General features: G+C 52.7%; 2 protein-coding genes across 8 annotated transcripts in view; one reads left to right on the top strand and one right to left on the bottom strand.

Moving 5' to 3' along the window:
- NFKBIE (NFKB inhibitor epsilon) overlaps window positions 1-20,914 on the top strand; it is a 216,876-nt gene that overhangs the window by 65,812 nt on the left and 130,150 nt on the right. The window lies entirely within an intron of this gene.
- Window positions 1-20,914, bottom strand: part of SLC29A1 (solute carrier family 29 member 1 (Augustine blood group)) — a 68,863-nt gene that overhangs the window by 9,828 nt on the left and 38,121 nt on the right. For 2 of the 7 annotated variants that reach the window (XM_075064253.1, XM_075064252.1), the window contains 10 exons: window positions 13,777-13,877; window positions 10,994-11,075; window positions 10,627-10,817; window positions 10,234-10,373; window positions 9,673-9,807; window positions 9,055-9,152; window positions 8,707-8,803; window positions 8,362-8,453; window positions 8,108-8,216; window positions 7,565-7,650 (listed from right to left, as the gene is read on the bottom strand). In XM_075064253.1, the coding sequence (XP_074920354.1) occupies window positions 7,565-7,650; window positions 8,108-8,216; window positions 8,362-8,453; window positions 8,707-8,803; window positions 9,055-9,152; window positions 9,673-9,807; window positions 10,234-10,373; window positions 10,627-10,817; window positions 10,994-11,075; window positions 13,777-13,805 (1,059 nt within the window). In that variant the 5' untranslated portion in view covers window positions 13,806-13,877. Of the gene's footprint in view, window positions 1-7,564; window positions 7,651-8,107; window positions 8,217-8,361; window positions 8,454-8,706; window positions 8,804-9,054; window positions 9,153-9,672; window positions 9,808-10,233; window positions 10,374-10,626; window positions 10,818-10,993; window positions 11,076-12,440; window positions 12,629-13,776; window positions 13,878-17,680; window positions 17,761-18,664; window positions 18,923-20,914 lie in introns of those variants that run through there. The other 5 variants (XM_075064255.1, XM_075064256.1, XM_075064250.1 and 2 more) reach the window with 5 other exon arrangements.

The raw sequence follows: 20,914 nt of genomic DNA, 5'->3' as shown, positions 1-20,914 counted from the left end.
ACATTCTGGACTTTGTAAGCAAACCTACAAAACACCCTCCGACATTCTTTAGCCCTTGCAGAAGAGAAACCTAAAGGATACTCAGGAAGACGCAAAAGGCCTGGTACGATAAACATACCAGAGACCGTTCCTTCAAGAGCAGGAGACCAGGTTATGGTCTTGAAGGCGCACACAGGCCATAAAGATGGAAGCATCATGGGGTCGGAGGGGCCTTCACGGTCCAAGAGCGCCTGGGAGCTGTTAACTACCTCAATAGCAGTTTCCCATTCCTTCACTTAGAAACTCCAAAGTTGACTCATGTTATTCTCTTCCAAGCCCTTTTATTCCAGACGACTTACAGGTTTGTCCCGTTTAACAGTTCCAGGGACAGCAGGATGCTGACGTGGCCTGATGGCGTCTACTATGACGCGGAAAAAAAGGACGGCGGGCAGCGTGGAAGAGTGTGAACCTCTCAACACCACCTGGAAGCGTCGCAGCGGCAACAATCCAGTTAGCTGTGCCACCAGCTTCGCACCATTTGTTCTCGAAGCCACTCCAGGGCGGGACCTGAGCCCTATTCGATCGGGCCATTACCAACTCCCTTGACACAGGTAATCGCCGTCACCAATTTAGCACACACACCAGCCTGGTGTCCCCTCACGGGCACCAAAAGCCCCCCCCTGTATAGAGCGGGGAGATCCAGAACTGCTATACAGAGGGTATGAATGCCATCAGCAGAAAAACCACATCAGTACAGATGACGCGGAATACTAACTCAACCGACGAGCACACCTTAATGGGGAGTTCTACTTCCTAGTTCGGCGGGCGCTAACTTGTTGAAACTATCGACGGGTCACTTTAACACAACACCACGCATCCAATAGTACTTGCACTTTCCAAATCGCGGCTTTGCGGGCGCGATTAAGTTGTTGAACGAGTTATGAACTCCTATATGCAATTTTTTAACTAATCGCTTAATCAGGTATAAATCTAATCAAAATTACGTTTAATCTATATCTCTGCAATTTATAAATACAGTAGAGCTAACACCTAAACACACTACAACAGTGTCAGTATAGATGTAGAAATTGATTTTAGCTCGTTGCTCATAAACCAGTTCCAAAACCCTAATATTAAACAGAAGTCCGTACCTAACCCAGAAAGTCCGCTCCAGAAGTAAAAGACGTAACCCACCAATACACAGTTTCCACCAAGTTTGCTTCACAGAGTATACCATTGAAGTCCGTTGTCAAGTCACAGTATCCACGAAAATATAAGCGTATTTTTTATCCCTTTTTTTTCTCTTTTTTTCCTCTTCTTATCCGTCTTACCCAGATTTCTATTCAATCCTGTTCATACTGATTTCCTTGTTTTGTTCCGACTTTTCTTTCTTCCATTTTATCCCTACCTATTCTTTATTCCAAACTAGACTCTCGCTAACTCTGAACAAGCATACATTTGTCAACATCCCATTGGCTGGCTAGGATTATGGCGTAAAAACGGGACCCTAAACACCTCGCCAGTCCCTAGTAACCAAAAAAAACAAAACTAAAAATTATACCAGAATACCAACAACCAATACAAGCTAACAAACAAAAAAACAACAGATGAAAAAGACTCAACAACATAACCTCACCTACCAAATTTAAGAAATAGGAGATGAGCTATCTACCGCAGTGAATGGAGATAAAAAAAAGAAGAGGTAAGGAAACACTTAGAACAGCCCAACATAATACCACTATAGAGAAAGAGAGAGGAGATTCTACGGAAGAAGAGGAGAAAACCAGAACTGAAATAAACTACATAAGTAACAACAGACCAACCACCACACCACTAAAAACCGCCACCGTAAGAAAATAATAAAACTTACAACCACGCAATCCAAACCAACCCCCACTAAAAAACAAACCCTAAATACGCAACTTAGCAGAAAGAACAAACTCAATTACAGCACAAGATAAACAAGAATAACTAACCGACACCACTAACCGTACTCTAAAATCTTCCCAAGGTAGGCGACATGAGAGAAGATATGCTAGCCAAGACATGCGGTATTGAGCATTGGCATATGGCCCACATGGGTTCATTTAGGTACCAAAATCCCATGGTGGGAAATAAGCTTCTCTGGTATCGTTGCGCCTGGCGATCATCGTATGTAAATATGGAGCAGTACTCGTCCAGACAAACTAAAGTCCAATGCTGCCACGCTACGACGATGCTCATTGGAGAAAGTGAATGGGACGGGTGGCTATCCACTGCATCTCCGTTAGGACAAGTGGTGAGTTCTAACATCGGTGAGCAACTTCAGACGGTGTGGATATATGAGCTGGTATGGGCCCCGAATTTAAACCAGTCGCTGAGTGATAGCCTCGTGCCAGGGAGAGGCGAATTGGTCAATGGACAATAATATGGTGCGACGGTGACAGCCTGTCGTTTTGTGCCGCTGCCGACGTCATCCGGTGGATTGAGAGGTCACTCTCCATCGCCGCAGGTGGGTGTATCGAATTAATGTATTATCGCCTTCTGTTCTGCATGAGCGTCGTCGAAAAAGTGACGCCAATCAAGAGCCACCTCCCAGGCGCCACCTCACCCTCTGCCCCTGGCTGTAACTGACAACTTAAGCTTTGCCAGAAGAGCATGTAGATAGAGGTGCTCGAAAATAACACTAGCCGGTAGACACTTATCTGGGGGTTTAAGAGGTGAGGAAATGCGGGAAATGCATAGACTCAGGTAGTTATACAGTCGTCTACCCAGCGCTCTCTGGAACCGTGAGTAATGCCCCATTGCCTGCTACCATCGTATGGCTTGTTGTGCCCTTTAAGACCTTTTCAGATCATAACCTGGCCCTCCGAGCTACTGTCTAAGGCGTCCTCGAGCTCTATAAGATACAGTACCTAGCGTGATAAAGGTGTTTTGGGGCATTCAACTCTCGGATGTACCTTGTATCAGTCATCTATAGGCCGCGCTAAAGGGAAATTTGAGCGGGGTGTCTTTTTGTGAGTCTTAAACACAGATACCAGAATTAGTTGTTCTGGACGAAAGGTTAAACCCTCCCATTCTTGCAGTTGACCAACATATAAATCGCCCTTAACTGACGTGGGACTTCAACGATACCCACTCAAAGGGTGTACAAACCTACCAGTGGGTCGAGGACCATAAACCCGACTAAGCAGGACCAAGGTGGCAGGCTCAATCTCAAAAGTGGCCTGTCCACCAGAATGTCGACGAGAAACAGTCAACCATCCTTCCCTAGTCACTTGGCGCGGGATTGACTAACAGTCGGATTGACCTACGCTAAAGCATCGGCCACAGAGGTCGCTGCAGCCAACTGAGCCGACCTGACCAAGAAGCCAGCCATTACAGTTGTACACATTGACATGAGGTAGTGCGTGCATCGCAGGAGAGTCCTTTAACCATCAAATAATGGCGAGCGCTCCACCCGTTGACGGACGCTGTGGCTAAGGCCCAGATGTATGACAAGACGGGCATTCCTATGTAAGACCGGGCTATCTAACGTCAGGTACACTTTGGCGAGGAGTCAGTTCGTATGCAGGAAAGGACGTGATTAAAACTGTCATCGCCTGTGGTTCTCATGATAGTAAACTATCCTGTACCGAGGAAAGCAGGCGGGCACTATCATGTGAAACAGGAATTTGCTATCGCACGATGGTGTTACCGCCTGGAGAAAGCTACGACCATGGATGTTTGGGGACGCCGCGGTTCCAGCTACAAACTAACCTACTGCTAGCAGCTTATAATTGCTGGCATACAGAAGAGGGAGCCGAACGAAGAAACTTCTATTCGCTCCTGAGAGTCCAATAGCTGAGGCTCTCTTCCAACGACTCATTTTGATTTAAGGACTAACTAGAACAGAACACATACTGGGCACTTCTTGCCATCCCCCTCCCGACAAGGCTCACTCCTGTCTTTTGTCTATGTTCCGCGTACGACGGTAATGACTAGACAAGAGCGTTAAGCTCACGGTGCACCGTGCACTTCTCAATTGGACACGTAAGAGCATTCTTCGTCCTGCCGGGAAGACCTGCATGGCTTATAACTGATCCACGCGTAGATATCTCTAAGCTATTGATATACCGAAGTCTTGTAGGTGCTAACCCATGACATCACCGAGATCATAACGTTGTAGTAAAAGAGGTGCCATGTGATTTGTAAGTCCGTGGTTTGTACTCGTGCGCTGTTAAGGTAAGCAAAAGTATGATACGGCATCTAATGCATTCCTGTACTGCCACGGAATTGGACACTGTCGTGATAGCTGGGGCCAGTGTCATTAAGTTAGATCTCAAGGCGGGGACTGGGGTGTGGCTTCATCTGTTCTTACTGTAGAACGGTAATAAGAAGTGGTGAAGCAAGATGGGTAACAATAAGCTAAGCCGTGAGTGCGTGAGATGAGCTCCCGGAGATCAGGAGATGCTCTGGATTTGTTATGGCTCTTAATAGTCCTAGGTGTCAGAGTCGGAATGTGAAACTCGGGGGTCTTTTTTTTGATCCTACGGTCTCAGTGAGCGTATTACGATACCTTTCTTCAACTCCATCGGCGTGCGGTGTTTCCGAAGAGTTAAGTTCGACTGATCTGGACTGGTTGCGTCAAGGTCGGACAAGTGTGGGGTTAACATGGAAGGAAAGTATATCGCATGGACCTGTGTAGGGTGTGCTTCTAGAATTGATATTCTACATGGAATGCGTTGATGTGCTGCAGAACGTTGGTTGCTTTTGACTTTCACATGGCCGAGCTTTGAAAATTGAGCAGAGCCTGCTTGTCGTTATATCCTTTTAATCTTATCATGCGATACTCCTGTATTGAATGTTTCTGTGAATGCAGAGTTTAGATAGTATGCTTTATTCTTTGTTGTTTTTATAACATTTCTTTTTAAAACTTATGGGATGTTCCTTTCCTCAGGAACAGGACAAAAGGATTAGAGATTCTGTGTCCAAGGTATACTGTCCCTCACGGGAAGACAGGGAGGTGGGAGAGTATTATGCAGTTACATGTCTGTGTGTGACTTTCTGTTGTCCCAGGGGGAACAGGCGTAGTGGGAAATTAGGAGAGAAGAATAAATCTTCTTGTTCTTTGTGTTTGAGTTTTCTAGTTTACTGCTAAGAGACAAGGGAGGTTGGTGATATCTCTGTGTGGTGTTAGCTTGACTGTGTGGAATGCGGAAGCTCTCGGAGGGAGGTAAGTACTTGCTCTTGTGTTTTGCGATTCTAAGATTAAGTATACATCGCCCAAGGTCACCGCGGATAAGGGGGGGAGCTGGTGGGAAGAGATTAGGTGAACCCAGGGTCTGGTCTGGGGGCGGGGGTCCCCGAGGAAGAGTGGTGGGGGGACTGCGTGGTAACAGGGTAAAAAAACTCTCCTAAACAACGCGCTCCCTTGGTTTGGGTTTTGGGTCCCCCAAAGAAAAGCGAGATTATAAGGAAAGATTCCAAGGCTGGGTATGACGAGCTTGGGGAGTTCTACAGTAAGCACCCTCAGTTGTACCTTAAAGTCCGAATCGCTGGATCATGACGGTTTACCACACCTCCCGTGCGTCCGCTGTGCCCAGCTACTGTTGTGTAACGCAGCCTGCATGGTTTACAAGGTCTGGATTGAGAATGGTTTCCGTCGTATAAGCTTGGGGGAGGTTCACAGTAAGCACCCAGATTTTGTACTCTAAAGTCCAGATCTGGGACAGACGTTTACCACACCTCCTCGCTGCTCCTCCTCTGCCCCAGCCAGCTGTTTGTGTAACTGCAGCCTGCATTTGTTTACAAGGAGGCTGGAATTGAGGAGATGGTTTCCTCCAAGCCATACTGCTGGGAAAACAGCACCATGGGAACGTCTAACTGGAACTACACAGGATCCCGCCCCCGCTCCCATTCACCAGATCCCCTCTCGGACCTCCCCAGCACCTGCGCTCCTTCCCATCTCTCTGACTTCACTTGGGCTCACGCCCTCCTTCCCGGCTGGAGACCCCTCAGCTCCATCCTCTCCCACCTCCTCCTCTCCCCAGCAGTGAGCTGCTGTTTCCTTGGCCCTATCTCCCACTCAGACTTGAAGCCAGAAAGGACCATCATGATCATCCAATTTGACCTCCTGCACGTCGCCAGCCACAGAACCTCACCCATCCACTCTTGTGACAGGCCTCTAACCACTGGCTGAGTTACTGACGTCCTCCAATCCTCATTTAAAAATTTCAAGTTCCAGAGAACCCACCACTGACTCTAGATCAAACCCACAAATGATCCATGCCCCAAGCTGCTGAGGAAGGAGAAAATTCCTTCCTGACCCCAAATATGATGATCAGTTAGACCCTGAGCATGTGGGTGGGACCCATCAGCCAGACACCTGGGAAAGAATTCTCTGTAGTAACTCAGAGCCCCAGCTAGTGTCACATGTCCGCCACAGGAGATATTTGCCAGCTGCCATGCCACCCCTCCTGCCCTGTCACACACACTCCCAGGGCAGCCCATCTGCTTCTGCTCCCTGGGCTCCTCCCTCCCTCCCAAGTAGCTGCTGCCCTCTGCACTCCACACAAAGCAGCTGATGGCTTTCTGCCAGTACCACCTTCTATGCCAGGGGTTGGCAAACTTTCAGAAGTGCTGTGCCGAGTCTTCATTTATTCACTCTAATTTAAGGTTTCGAATGCCAGTAATACATTTTAACGTTTTTAGAAGATCTCTTTCTATAAGTCTATAATATATAACTAAACTATTGTTGTATGTAAAGTAAATAAGGTTTTTAAAATGTTTAAGAAGCTTCATTTAAAATTAAATTAAAATGCAGAGCCCCCCCAACCAATGGCCAGGACCCAGGCAGTGTGAATGCCACTGAAAATCAGCTTGCGTGCCGCCTTTGGCACCTGTGCCATAGGTTGCCTACCCCTGTTCTATGCCCTTGGCATCCTGCATCTCGCTTTTCCCTGGGGTCTCCACTTCTCTCCCTGCAGTACTTTGCTGCCCCCAGCTGCTGGTGTCCCTCTGGGTGCCATGCCCTTGCTTGCCTGCTAGCTCTCTCTGGGGTGCCCATTACATCCATTTCCCAGGGAGTTGGGAAAAGCGTGTCAGACTCAGCTGGGAACACACCCCGAATTCACAGTGCATTTAGCTTCCCCAGCCAAAAGAGGCAGGACAGGATTCCAGGGGGACGGGCTCCCTATGTCTCCATGATCGTCACCCCTTGTCCTTCCCTAGCACGTACACACAATTGTACTTGAGCCCAAGCCCACTGGGAGGTAGGAGTCAGAGCAGGATCCCCATTGTACAGGTGGAGAAATTGAGGCAAGGCGCAGAGAAATGACTCACACAAGGGCATGCCATGAGGTGGTAAGAGCCAGGGATAGAAACCAGGGGTCTGGACTCCTAGCACCCTGCTCTAACCCAACAGTCTTCGCTCAGCTCCCAGAGCCAGGAGCAGAATTCAGTGCAGAGCCCCTTGTGCTAACTTGTCAGCACCCACTTCCCTGTGTCCTGCATGGGCAGCTGGGCTGTCTGGAAACAGGGCAGCCCTGAGAGGTGAACTCTAATTGGCTGATGGGTCAGGGCCAGCTGTTAGGCCCTTGCCCCCTCCGCTCTGCCCCACACTTACCCATAAGCAGACGGCCGTGAGGCTCCGTCCCAGCCAGTCAAAGATATTAAACATCAGGAAACAGGAGACAGGGATGAAGTACTTCTCTGGAGAGAGAGGAAGGGTCAGTGACAGGTGACAGGACACCCCACCCCCTCCTGTCTGCTGCATGAGGTGCCCCCTACAGTGCAGAGGGGAGAGGGGAATCAGGCCTTACCCAACAACACGGCACCTCCCAGGGGCACAGGCTCTCACCCTCCCTCTTCCTCCAACACGACTCTCCCTGCGGCTCAGCAGCCAGGACGGGGCTTGGGCCCAGCCCACACCATTGCCCATGGATTCTGCCCAAGCCTGGGAGGGAAACCTGGTGCCCAGTCTGTCAGAGGGCATAGCAGGCCTGTGCAGCTCTCAGGTTGGCAACAGATGTCACTGGGGCCTCTCCCCTGTAGCTCCTTCCCCACTCGAGCCCCACTTTCTTCCAGCTCTGCCCCAGGGGTCTGCTCCCTTCTACCCCCGCCCCCAGTCTCCCCAGCGACGAATGACAGGAAGTCTGCTGTCACTCACCCCAATCGCTGCTCCCGGCAATCGTGGACTTCACCTCGGCAGTGACGGCCGGGTAGACCCCAATGGTGACGGTGAAGATGAAGCAGACGGACAGAGCCATGACCCAGATCTAGGGGGTTAAAACAGAGCCAGGACCCGTTACCCAAATATGCAGGGACAGACCAGCTCTGGGGTGTCCCACTCTGGGGTACAGACGTGGCCCAGGGACCCATAACCCAGGCACGAGGGGTAGTGGGTGTCACCGACTCACGTACCTTCTTAAAGATGCTGAAGACGGAGGGTTTCTGGCTGGGAACTTGAGGGGCTGTGCTGTTCGGGTAACTCTGTTCTGCCCCATTGGGCTCATCTGTAGGGAGAGACAGGAAGGGTGAGGGGAGGTCCCAAGGTGGTGGGTGACCCCAGGTGCGGCCAGTAGTTCCACGCCTGAGCCAGCACTGCTCATGCCTGCCGTTTCCCCCTCCCCTGGGATTCTGGGCCAGGCCACATGCAGAGGAGCTGCAGGCTTCCCCAGAGCCAGTAGCCTCCCCAGGTCCAGCTCCAGTCCCCAGCTCCCCCTCCAGCCCACCTGTCAATATCCCCCTCCCCCCAGCATGCCTCACCTTTCTTGATCAGGTCGATCTTGGTCTCCAGCTCAGCATGCCTCTCGTGAACCCGATACTCGGTCTTGTCCTTCATCGAGTGGTAACGGAAGAAGTCCTGCAGAGACACCACACAGAGAGCTCATGTGTGCGTGTGCGTGGGGGTGTGGATCTCTCTGCCCCTAGGGATGGGGGCTGTCCACGGCCAGGACTGGAGTATCACTGGGGAAGCCTGCAGGCACAGGAATGAGGCTGGCTTCCCCTTGCACTATGGCTCCTGTGGAGCACAGCGATCCTCCCGCCCCGCCACTCCTCTCTTCTGGCTGGGTGGTCCCCACCCCGACCTCCCCGAGAAGGGCGAGCCCTTACCAGGCGGGGCAGCAGGATGTAGCACCCGATGGCCAGCAGGATCACCACACAGGCTGTGATGAAGTAGCCAAAGGCACTGTCTGCCAGCAATGAGCCGCCTAGGAGCACAGAGAGGAATCAGAGAATATCAGGGTTGGAAGGGACCTCAGGAGGTCATCTAGTCCAACCCCCTGCTCAAAGCAGGACCAATTCCCAACTAAATCATCCCAGACAGGGCTTTGTCAAGCCTGACCTTAAGGAGAGAGGCCAGAGGTGAGGGAAGGCCAGAGGGGGTTGCTGGGGAAGGCAACAGTAGGGGAGAGACTCCTTTCACCCCCAGCTCTGCCAGGAGGACACCCCTCTCCTAGGATAGGATGTTTGCAGAAGCCTGTGGAGACCCCCTGCAGTAACCACCTCCCCAAAAATTGGATTTTAGTGCCCCCTCCGAGTGACCCCAGTGTGCCCTTCCCCAGAGGTGCCCTGGCAGCTGGCTCTGAACTGTGGTGGATCGGGGGAAGGGCAACCTGCACCCCCTCTGTACTAAGCAGGCTCTCCTGCAGCACCTGGGCACAGGCTGCTTTGCAGCAGATCCCATTGGAAGGTGGGAGCTGTAGATGGGTCCGCATGGGAGTTACTCACTGGAGATAGCGCAGATCATGGCGAGAGCTGCGAAGGTCCCTGCCATGCCCTGCCCGCTCATGATGGGGGCTGTGTAGCTGACAGGCAGCAGCCCAGCCAATCCAAAGAGGCTGCCCTGGAGGATGGCACCAAAAGCTGCAAGGACAAAGACAGGTAATAATGAGGATCGGCCAATAGGGGTGACATGGAACAGTGCCCTTCTCCCACCCTCCTGCAAGACGAACTAGGGATCCACACTACATCACGGCCAGTGCCCCTGCCCAGCTCCCTACGGCACCTCATGCTGGGGGAGGCTGGGTCCAGGATGGCTGGGAGCTCCCCGCACAGCCAGTGCCCCTGCCCTGCTTCCTACGGTGCCTCCTGCTGGGGGAGGAGTAGCCATACACTTCAGCGCCAGGAGATCAGACCCAGACGCAAGACCCTGTAGCAGCAGAGTGGGTTGGCACTGCCTGGGGTAACAGTAAAAGGAGAGGTGGAATGGGGCCCGTGCCTCTTTCCACCCCTCTGGGGCCAGCTTCCCCGATCCCAGTAGCATTCAGGATTGTCCAAGGGCCCACTCACAATTGATAAGGATGATCTTGACCATGGTGATGACGAAGAAGGGGAGTGGCTCCAAGGGGACCTTTACCAAGGCAGCCGTCATCATGAAGACCAGAAGGATGGCAACCAGGCTGCCCAGGATACGGACTTTCTGGGGGATCCTGCAGGGTGGCAAGAGAGAGGCCCTCAGTGAGAAGAGATCCCACTAGCAGGACCATGGGGGGCTGCAGGAGGCATCCACCTCAGCAGGCCTGCCTCAAAGGGGAATTGGGTCACAAAGGCCAGGCTGTGTCGAGTGGGGATTGGTCCAGCTGGGCTCTGAGGGTGAAGGAGACCCAGCAAGAGGCAGAGTCCCTCGCATGGCCAGAGGAGATAGAGATGAGGGACTGGGCCAGGGCAGGGGCCCAGACTCACCTCTGGTGGAGGAAGGAGTTGAGGCAGGTGAAGATGAGCAGGGGTAACATGGCGCAGAGCGTCATGAAGTTGTTGAATCTAGCCTGCAGGTAGGTGGGGGGAGGCTCCTGGTCCTCATATGTGCTGTTCAGCCCAGGGAGGCGCTCCAGGGAGGAAACGTTCTGGGGATCCCCGAGGCGGTTGGTGAAATACTGAAACGGAGAGAATGAAATGAACGCACCCACCTCCGACACACGCAGACTGCACACATCCATGTCTCATGCATGTCCCTCCTGGCACACACCAGTTGTCACACCAACACAAGCATGGGCTCACGTGCCACACACACTTAATCCCTCCCAGACACACGGGGCACAGAGCTCCTTACCCTAGTGGCTGTCAGGAAAAAATTCCATGGCAGCAGTGTCCCCAGGCCGAGTGTGAAGAAGATCAGCCAGACGGCTTTATACCTGTACAAGAGATGGGCAGAATCAGATGGGTCTCTGAGCAGGCTGCTGTTGAGATAGGACAGGCAGTAGGAGGATATGTGTATATTGCCCCCATCTCCTGACCATCCCTGGCCCAGAACAGGGGAGAGAGGAAGGAGGTAACAAATGATGAATTAGCTTAGGTTCAGTGTTCATAAAGGGAGGGCAGAGAGATTTTCTCGGAGAAGGCAAGGGCCTGGGCTACCTGCCACTCCCACAGTTCTGTCAATGCCCATCACTTCTGACCTGAAGCCCCCCTGCTATCCCAGTCCTGGGCTTCCCACACACAGCTCTGCCCATGCCCCTCACTGCTGACCTGCAGCCCCTGCTATTCCAGCCCTGGGCTCCCCACACACAGCTCTGCCCGTGCCCCTCAACCCTGACCTGCAGCCCCGCCCCCTGCTATCCCAGCCCTGGGTTCCCCATGCACAGCTCTGCCCATCTCTATCACTGCTGACCTGCAGCCCCTGCTATTCCAGCCCTGGGCTCCCCACACACAGCTCTGCCCGTGCCCCTCACCCCGCCCCCTGCTATCCCAGCCCTGGGTTCCCCATGCACAGCTCTGCCCATCTCTATCACTGCTGACCTGCAGCCCCCGACTGTTCCAACTCTAGGCTCCCTTAAGCAGACATTAAATTACATTTCCTGGACCCCAGGACAGTGCAGGCTGGTGCTGCTCAATCTCCCTCACACAACACAACACAGACGCACACACTAGTTTTTGGGGGCACCCCTGCTGAATTCTGCAGCACTCTTACAAGCACTAATGTCACCTGCCAGTTTCCAGATTCAGAGATTCCCGGGACAGAAGGGACCATTGTGATCATCTAGTCTGACCCCCCACATAAAACAAGTCAGGGAACTGCCCCAGAATAATTCCCAGAGCAGATCTTTTAGAAAAACATCCAATCTTGGTTTAAACACTGTCAGTGCTGGAGTATCCACCGTGACCCTGGTAAATCGATTCAGTGGTTAATTACCCTCCCTAGTAAAACTCTGTCTTATTTCCAGTCTGAAATTTGCCTCCGTTTGACTTCCAGCCATTGGATCGTGTTGTACCTTTCTCTGCTAGATCGAAGAGTCCATTATTAACTATTTGTTCCACATATAGATACTTATAGACTGGAATCAAGTCACCCCTTAACCTTCTCTTTGTTAAGCTAAATAGACTGAGCACCTTGAGTCTATCACTATAAGGCCTGTTTTCTAATTTTTAAATCATTTTCCTGGTTCTTCTCTGAACCTTTCCCCAATTTATCAACCTCCTTGACTGGTCTGTGGGCACCAGAACAGGACACAGTGTGCCAGCAGCAGTCACACCAGTGCCAAATACAACAGTAAACTAACCTCTCCATTCCTACTCGAGATTCCCCTGTTTATACATCCCTGGATCGCTTTAGCCTCCTGTGTAGCACTGAGCGCTCATAGTCAGCTGATTAGCCACCAGGACACCCAAGTCTTTGTCAGAGGGTTCTCCATTCAGTGAGATGCTGCGCCTGTTTTTACTGAACACTTGCAGCTCCCACTGGCTTCACCTGGAGTGGGGAGCGCATAGCCCTTTTGAGAATCAGGCCCTAGACATCCAACATGGGACACTCAAAGCCAGTAGCTGCTTTGTTGACCTAGGCCTTAATGCAGTCGAACGGGCATGCGGAGTCCTGACGGCCCCCTAGTGGCGGCTCTAATCACAGTGCTGCTTAGCACAGCATCTGCCTGTTGGACCCAGAATCCCCTAATGGGAAGTTGGATGTGTTGGAGTTTGGAGAAATAAGGCCAAGTGGGTTGTTCACTGAGAACACGAGGGGCTCCCACTTCCTTACCCGCTACGTGTGCCTTCCTAGAGAGGAGACTGAGTGCCCACAACGAGGTGTAACCCGGGGGGAGCTACATCTGACACTTCACACGGCATTGATACGAAGGCAGGAGAACAGATCTCTATTGTAGGAGGCGGCAGTGGGGAGAAGGGGGTCTGTTTGGCCCAGGAGGGATTGTGTGGAGCCCTGCGACTGCTGAGGCAGTCCCCTCCTCCCACTGACATTAAGCAAGAGTTCAATGGTTCAGCTGCCCTGGGACCCAAAAGGGATTTCCAAGCTGTTATGAAAGAGGAAGGGAGTGAGGGTGTTGGCTGCTCACAGGCCCGTAGGAGCCAGATGTGTCCTGGCAGCTGGCAGATATGGGAGGGGGCCAAGTCTCTTAGTATTCATCTTCCGCCTTGCAGTGCAGAATGTTTGCAGCCCATGAGCTATGGGAAAACTGACAAAGAGAGCCTCCGAGGGAGGAGAGAGCCACAGACCCGATCCTGCTGCTTTAGTCACGTCACACTCTACAGACTGGGCTCCACCATAGGGCTACACATAGCACAGCACTGGCTGCTGCTCCCCCAGCCCTCAGCTCCAGGGCCGGGGCACACGGCAGGGCTGGGCCACAAGGCAGGGCAGCAGGGTTTCTGGGTTTCAGGACAACAATAGCTCCTCACCATCCCACCTCCACATTCCAGGGACACTGGATTTGCCAAGATCATGGCAGCCGTGGGCTCACTTGTTGAGCCTGCCAGGCTGCCGGGAGAGGGTCCTGTGAACACTACTGCGGCTGTGGTTCTGTCAGGAGGGGCTGATTGGGGACCAGCTCGGGAGGCGATGTTTCCAGGGGACGTGTGTGCATGCACACTGAGGCCTGGCCATACCTGTCTGAGGGACCGCTGCTCGTTGTCATGGTGCTTGGTGGCGGTCAGCGACGTTTGGTAGCTCCCAGCAACTCTCACTCCTTCACTATGCTGCTGGCCTCCTGCAAATCCAAACCAAGCAGAGAGAGCTTAGAGGGGAGCTGGAATCCCGGGAGCAAGGGGCGCAGTGCGGGTTTTAGTGCCGGGGGCATCCTGGGTGAGCTCCCAAAGGGCTGGGATCAGCACCACTGAAAGGGAACGGTACCCACACAGATCTGCCTCCCCTATGCAGAGCCGCCGCTCCAAGCTCGTCGAAAGGGGAAGGTGACTTGCTCAGGACAGGCTGGGACACAGGGCAGTGGGGTTGGAGGCCTGAAGCCCCTTCCTCCTGCAGGGAAACCCTGCCCTAACACTGGCTCTTTCTTCTCTGGATGAGCTGAGCTGGCATTTTCCCAGCTCCCCAGTCCCCTCTGCATCAGCCAGGCATATCTGTTCCCCTTCGGTTACATACCCAGCAGGTGCCACCCAGGAGGCCTGGCTCCTCCATTCCAGGCTATGTGGAGTCGCCAGCCCAGAAGCGACTCCGGGAGGGGCAAATACTCCATCTCCAGACAAGGGGAGTGCCTGGCTCTGGCATGCTCTAAGTTGGTGCATATGCCCCACCCCCTTTTCTGTGCCAAGTACTCTGGAGTGAGTCCCCTGCCCCACAAGGCCTGAGGCCCCTCCCAACCCCTCTTTGGTACCAAGTGACAAAGGAACTTTTAGGCACCTGCTCCAGCCACGTCTGCTTGCTGCAGAGACCCAGCCCTGCTTCAGCCCCTTACACCAATGGCTCTTCAGCTCTGAGGACGGATCCATGACCTGGGGGAATCCAGGGCCAGCTGGAGGGTCTGAGCATAGGCCAATCCCCTCCTCCCACAGCCCCCGTCTAGCTCACTCCTCTCTGCAGATCGCACGTCTCCCCCTCTGGACAGGGGCCGCCTCCCAGAGAGCAAGCGCCCAGGCACAGCTGGGACTGCCCCTCAAGGCCCCAGCATCAATCTAAGGGAGCCCCAAAATAATGGAGAGCAAATGGGAAAGCCACTGTGTCTGGTGGGAGAAACCCTATTCAAGGTGAGCTCAGCTCAGGGGACACGCGAGTGCAGGAAGGAATCTAAGAAGACCGCTACGAAGGTGGAAGCTGCTGCACCAGAAGAGACCAGTGGGCCCATGTGCCCAGCATCCTCTTCCTTGCTGAGCTGGATGAGATCAATGGGCCCATCTAATCTGATGCCTCCCTCATGTCCCCTGCTGCGCTGGCTGGTCCCAGTACTTGATGGCGCAGAGAAAGTTTAAAAAAATCCCTATCATGCACTGGCCAGGTGTGCAACCCTCTCCCCAGCCAGCTGACACTGTAAAGCGTGACATCAAGTTGCCCTTAGATCAGTGTGCAGAGAGCTGCAAGTGTTCCTGCTGCACATCCTTCGCCCCAGCCAGATCCATCCTGCCTCTGCACAGGAGGGAAGTCCATACCCCCACTGCACAAGGGGCCCACGGCAACTGGACCCCTCCTGTCGGGAGAGTGCCAGTGGGGCTGATCAGAACCTCGATCCCAATACGCTGCCTGATAAACTCCCAGACTGAGAGACACGCCCCTGCTCCCCCACCACACCTGCACCAGAGACAGGGGCTGATGGAGAGGCCGAGCCCATGCACACACCTGGGGCTGACAGCCAATAGAGGCTCTGGGAGCCCCGTTCCCACTGAACGGGAAGGCATGTCTGAAGGCAGTGGGACTGTGTTTCGCCTCCCATGGGGGTGAGTACCAAGCTGCTCCTGGTCATGGGGGCTGCGTTGGAGCACATAAGTCAGTGTCAGATCAGGTCACACGGAGCCAAGGGAAGTGAGGGAATAGAGGATATTGCGAAGGGGATAGTGTGTGAACAGTACCATAGGCTGCCATCTTCAGGATCCCCAGAGGACCGATGGAGCAGGGCAGCATGGCCCAGGAGCTGGGGAGTGTGCCGGTGTGGGAAGGGCTCTCCCCAAGGACAGTGCAGCTGCAGTGGGCTCGCTTGCAGCAGCCTCGCAAAGCCCATCTGTCCCACTCACATCACATTCCTGGTTTAGTTCTGCTGCCCTGAGCCGGTGGGTCCCACACACTCCTCTCCCAGGATACCTCTCTCTGCCCCGAGGGGGCCACTCACTGCTGTTTCAATGCTGCCCATGAGCCCATGTCACTCTGGGAAGGATGAGGGGGCTTCCTAAGGGAAGATGCCAGAGCTGCCTAACCCCATGCTCTCATTTTGCTAAGTGCCTCCACTTCTTTCCACAGAGTGCGAGGGTCAGAGCTCTGAGATGGCACCAAGCGTTCTCTCTCGGAACTTGCCCCACATGCTCACTGTCTAACCAATTGGTATATGTGGGATTAGGAAGGAAACTCCCCCTGCCCCAGGTCAGATTGGGGGAAACCCTTGTTTGTTTTTTTTGCCTTCCTCTGCAGCATGCAGGTCACTTGCAGGATTATCTGGGTATATCGCACTTAATTTCCCTCCCATTGCAGGGGAACTCAGGCACTGGTGCACCTCAGTCCCTCCTATCCTCTGCCTGTGGCACATGACATTCTAGTCTCCTGTGGGCTGTAATACTTTGGTCTAATTTCGGTTGCTTGGTGGTGCTGTTGGTCTGAGATATACAGGAGGTCAGACTATTATGAACTGGTGGCCCCAGTTTGGCCTTCAACTCTATGACTAATGAGGTTGTGGGCACACTAATTTGGAGTTGTCTGGACTGGTGAGGGTCAGGTCCCTGGTAAATGCAGGTTTTTAAAGTTAGTCTTTTATATTTCTACACCGCAGGCAGAGGCTGTGTGCACAGAGAGCTATATTTGTGAGTGTGCGCAGGGGCGTGCCTGCATACGTATGCACCCAGGGGATGGTGTGTCTCATACTGTTCCCAGAATTACGACAAACCCTTTGTTTCAACAGTCACCATCAAAGAGCTGATGAGGAAACAGCCATAGTTTCCAGTCATCATCTCCCCTCCTTCCTGAGCCCCATTTTCAGACACCCTCTTCCACTGCTCACCTGAGCCCAGAACCCTGGGAACTCCACAGCCACTTCCCACAGGCTTCCAAGCCCGAGATTCCGACCCTTGCTGGGAAGAGGCAGCAGGATCAGGGCAGCCTCTGAAGGGCCAGTGCCTAGAGTCTCTGCTCCACTGTTACAGAGGCTCTGTATGCCGGGGCCAATAAGAGAGAGCAGAGGCAGTTTGACACCAGGCTCTCACCCCTGCTTGGGTGTCTCTAATGGGGGCAGTAATGCCTGCTCTCTCGCCCCAGCAAAGCTGCTGACAGCCTTACAATTCTCATTCCAGACACGCACCCCCTTCCTGCAGGTCAGGGACCCTGCAGCAGCTCCTAGCATTGTCCACAGCCATGACCCTGTCCCCCCATTCTCACTCCCCCATCTCTTCAGCAGAGAGCATGAAATCAGCCAGCCCTGAAGGGGAGTCATAATCCCAACACTCTGGGAGTGAAAGGGTGACCCGAGCCCAGCTCCTCTCAGTCACCCCATCTGCAGAGCCTCAGGTGGGAACTCTGCAGCCAGTGGGAACTCCCTGGGGAACTCTCTCTCCATATATTTTATATACACACACACTCTATCTATATATAAACAAGGTGTTTTATATCTTTCCTAGCACCCGGCTCCTTCTTATCTCAGCTGCCCAGAAGTGTGGAGGGGAGTGGGATGGGAGTGTTTCAGGGCTGGGATATGCCTTGAGTTACATGCTACAGCCCATTCCACCAGCCACTTCCAAAGCTAATGAGTGCAGCTCCTGACACTGTGCAGGACCTGAGCTAACATATCCGATCAGTGCACTCCACACTACTTGTGAAGCCAAATGTAGCCAGCTCCCCAGGCATCTCTGACCCAGTTTGACTCACCCAGCCTGGACCTCACTGGAATCCCTCCTGATTTGCACTGGTGTGAAAGGAGAAACAGACCTTCTAGGGAGACTCCAGGGCTGCAATACCAGTGGTTAGTTACCCAGGGGGTGTAAATGATCACAAACAACTGTAAGTGGGTGCCTGGAGTAAACTCATGCTACCGACACTGATCTGGCACCAGGTGAGTGTGGAGAAAGTGTAACACACACGCTGAGGGGCTCGGCTGGTTGCAGCAACTAATGGGTGGGCACAGAGTAAACTGACGAGCTGCTTTATCTTAAACCCACCTGTTAGTTACTTCTCCCACCACACACTCCCTGCTCAATGCATAAGACGAACTCCTTTCAACCCCCGCCTCCAATGCCAGATCAGTGCCAGTCACATAGCTTTACCATAGCATTTGCTCCCACCTGCTTCTCAACCATTCCATGCAGTTCCACTAGAAGTGGCTCTCGGGCTCAGAGTCTGATCTGAGCTGTGCAGTAAATCCAGTATTGCTGCCTGGAGTGACTTCGGATGTACCCTGCTGTAACTGACAGCACGATCAGACTCTGTGTTTACACCAGACTAAAGAGTTTTCCCATGAAAAAGAGAGAGCTGGCCCATTGAGTATGGGGTAAATTTTCCCTGCAGATTGGACTTCTAGGATCCCTGCCTACAACTCCTTACTAAGTGCCCCTATCCTGCCAGCCAGGTGCTCTCGATAGCTCCTTCATGCTCTCTGTGCCCTGGGCACTGAGCATGCACCCAGCTCCCCCAGAATTACATACATTTTGGAACAGCTCCTAAGAGACTAGCATATAAAATAGACCATTACAGAGACTCCCACAAACACAATTCCAGGCACTTAAATAACAGCACAAACAGTGCTGTGTTCTCACAACAGGGGGAGGACTCAGCCCCCATGCTCCCGGCTCCCTTCAGCTGCAGCAATCTCCCAACCCCTCTGCTACCGCAGCATGTGACAGAATGAAAACTGACTTGTTATCTAAACCCAGTTACAGACCTTAGATCCTGCAGCTGGGAACAACTGGCTGGTTTGAGGTGAAGATCTCCCTTGCCCCAGCTGGTAAATCTCTCTCTGTTGTCAAGAGGTCAGGTGGGTCTCCATCAGTCAGGTCGCTTCAGACCCTTCAGGCTACACTGGGCAGAAACTCCATAGAGCAGCAGCTCAGGGAGGTGCCCTAAAGGCCCTCTGGCTGGTATCTGAGCAGTCCCACAAGGGGAAGGGCAGATACAAGAACTGACCCAGGGCCTCTTTATAAGAAAAGATGAAGAACTCCTCCCTGACAACCAGCTATGTCAGAGGAGTGGAGATAAGCTACTCTCAGTCTGCATGCCAAGCATGTGGATCAGGGCCCGTCTCCCCACTGAGATGTCACACAGGGACCCCCGATTACTTATGCCTGCTAGAGATTCCCAATTACTTCTGGTGATGCAGGGTGTTAGGTCCTGTGTCCTGGCCTCATCCCAACTCAAGCAAGTCCATTCAGCCCCCCTCACTCTCCCTTGCCGTTTCAAACAGATATTGAATTCCCGCATCGCTTCCTGGCTTAAAAAAAAATTGTGCCATGTCCCTGCGTACTGTTAAAAGGCTGCCACGCTCCACCCCAACAGTGGCTGCACTGGAGCAATCGGAGAAACACTGTGTCTGTGAAGGAGAGTGTTGAATGGAGGTGAAGCTAGTGAAGGGGGTAGGGGGCACTGTTTCTACACAGGCAGTAAATCTGTGTGCATTCTGGGTGTCCAGAAGTCAAGGGTCTGGCCACTTGAGTGTAACACAGTAGGGATACAGACAGCTTGGAGGGCGGGACCTGGGCCCCAGGGCCAGAGCAGAACTCTGGCTAACTATCTCCACAGAGTTAGCCACACACAGGTTGTCTCTGCTCTGCTCCAGACTCACTCAGGGAGTCTAAGGGCTGGGGTATGCAAACTGCTAGCCTGCAGAAGGAAAGATCTATACACATTTGAACTGATTTGCTGACTGGACCTAGAACTTACTGTGATGGTTCTCGGGCTGCCCAGAACTTGGGAACCGCTGCCTCCAGAGCAAGTGAGTCTTGCCCATGGTAGCTAGGTATTAGCTCCCTGATGCCATCAGCCTTCCTAGTTAGTACAGTAGGTTTTCCCCTAAGTTCAGTCTGTTACAGAGTGGGCTGACTTCAGAGGAACCAGGATCCAATCTTTTATGAAACACACTCGCTCAACAAGACATGTTCTCAGTGAAGGAATGCAGAGTATCTTTGTCCACGCTGTGATAGAATGAATCAGAATTTTGCTTTCATTCACAGACAGGGTGACCCCATCTGTTGTATTCTTCCTTTTAACCTCCAAGTGGATTCAGTGTTTATAGTTTGTCTTTGATGGTTTTCCATTGACTGTTCTCAGTTGCTGCAAACGTAGAAAATTGAGAAATATGTGACATAATCAGCTAGCCAGAGAGTGGGGGGAATGCTCTCTTCCACTTGAATGGGCCGTCACCAAGATGCATGATTCCCTGTGGACTCATTTTTACCCAAGACCACAAGGCACAGCTTTCAGTATAGTTACATTATTCCTTAACACTACCTGTACACACAATGGTTATAAGTTACAAGCATTCAACAGAGAGACATCACATGCTACTCTTCATGGATAAACACCCAGAAAATGGTGTATGAGGTGGAGTGAGTTTGTCAGGTCTGAGACAGGAGCCCTTTGTAAAGAACAGTGAACCTGTGTCACAATGACCCATTCTTATCCAAATCCTAAGATCACCAGAACTAGGACCCTGGTAGGTCAGAACAGGCTTTGGAGAAATTAAAAGTGGTTACCACAGCAATAACAAGGAAGAGCGAAGAGCAGCTGATTTTAAGATACTGAGGAAGGGAGGGAAGGGGGTTGGCTCTGCTCAGAGAAGCAGATGCCACTGAAGTGTCCTAGGAGATGCAAGGCAGGTCACTGAGGGTTTACAGAAGGAGGCTCTGCCATGAAGTTAATATTGGTCTATTAAATATCCAGTAACTGTCCAGCATTCAGAACTGGGGCAGAGCGGGGCCAGTGCACCTGAGCCTCATCAGCTCACTCCAGTTAAAAGGGTAGGGCAGCACTGGGTGCTATCAAAGATCCGGAAGCGACCCTGAGAGAAATATCTGGTGAGTCAGGGCTGGAGGAGCAGCACCAGCATTGGGAGCTGCCTGTTGGCTCCCGCTGGAGCTGGGGACAAGGGAGGGAGGAAGGCAGAGGAGCAGT

Source organism: Chelonoidis abingdonii, chromosome 3, assembly GCF_003597395.2.
Source record: "Chelonoidis abingdonii isolate Lonesome George chromosome 3, CheloAbing_2.0, whole genome shotgun sequence".
NCBI classification, from domain to species: Eukaryota; Metazoa; Chordata; order Testudines; family Testudinidae; genus Chelonoidis; species Chelonoidis abingdonii.
The sequence above is the reverse complement of the archived record's forward strand: the minus strand, read 5'-3'. Positions and strand labels throughout refer to the sequence as shown.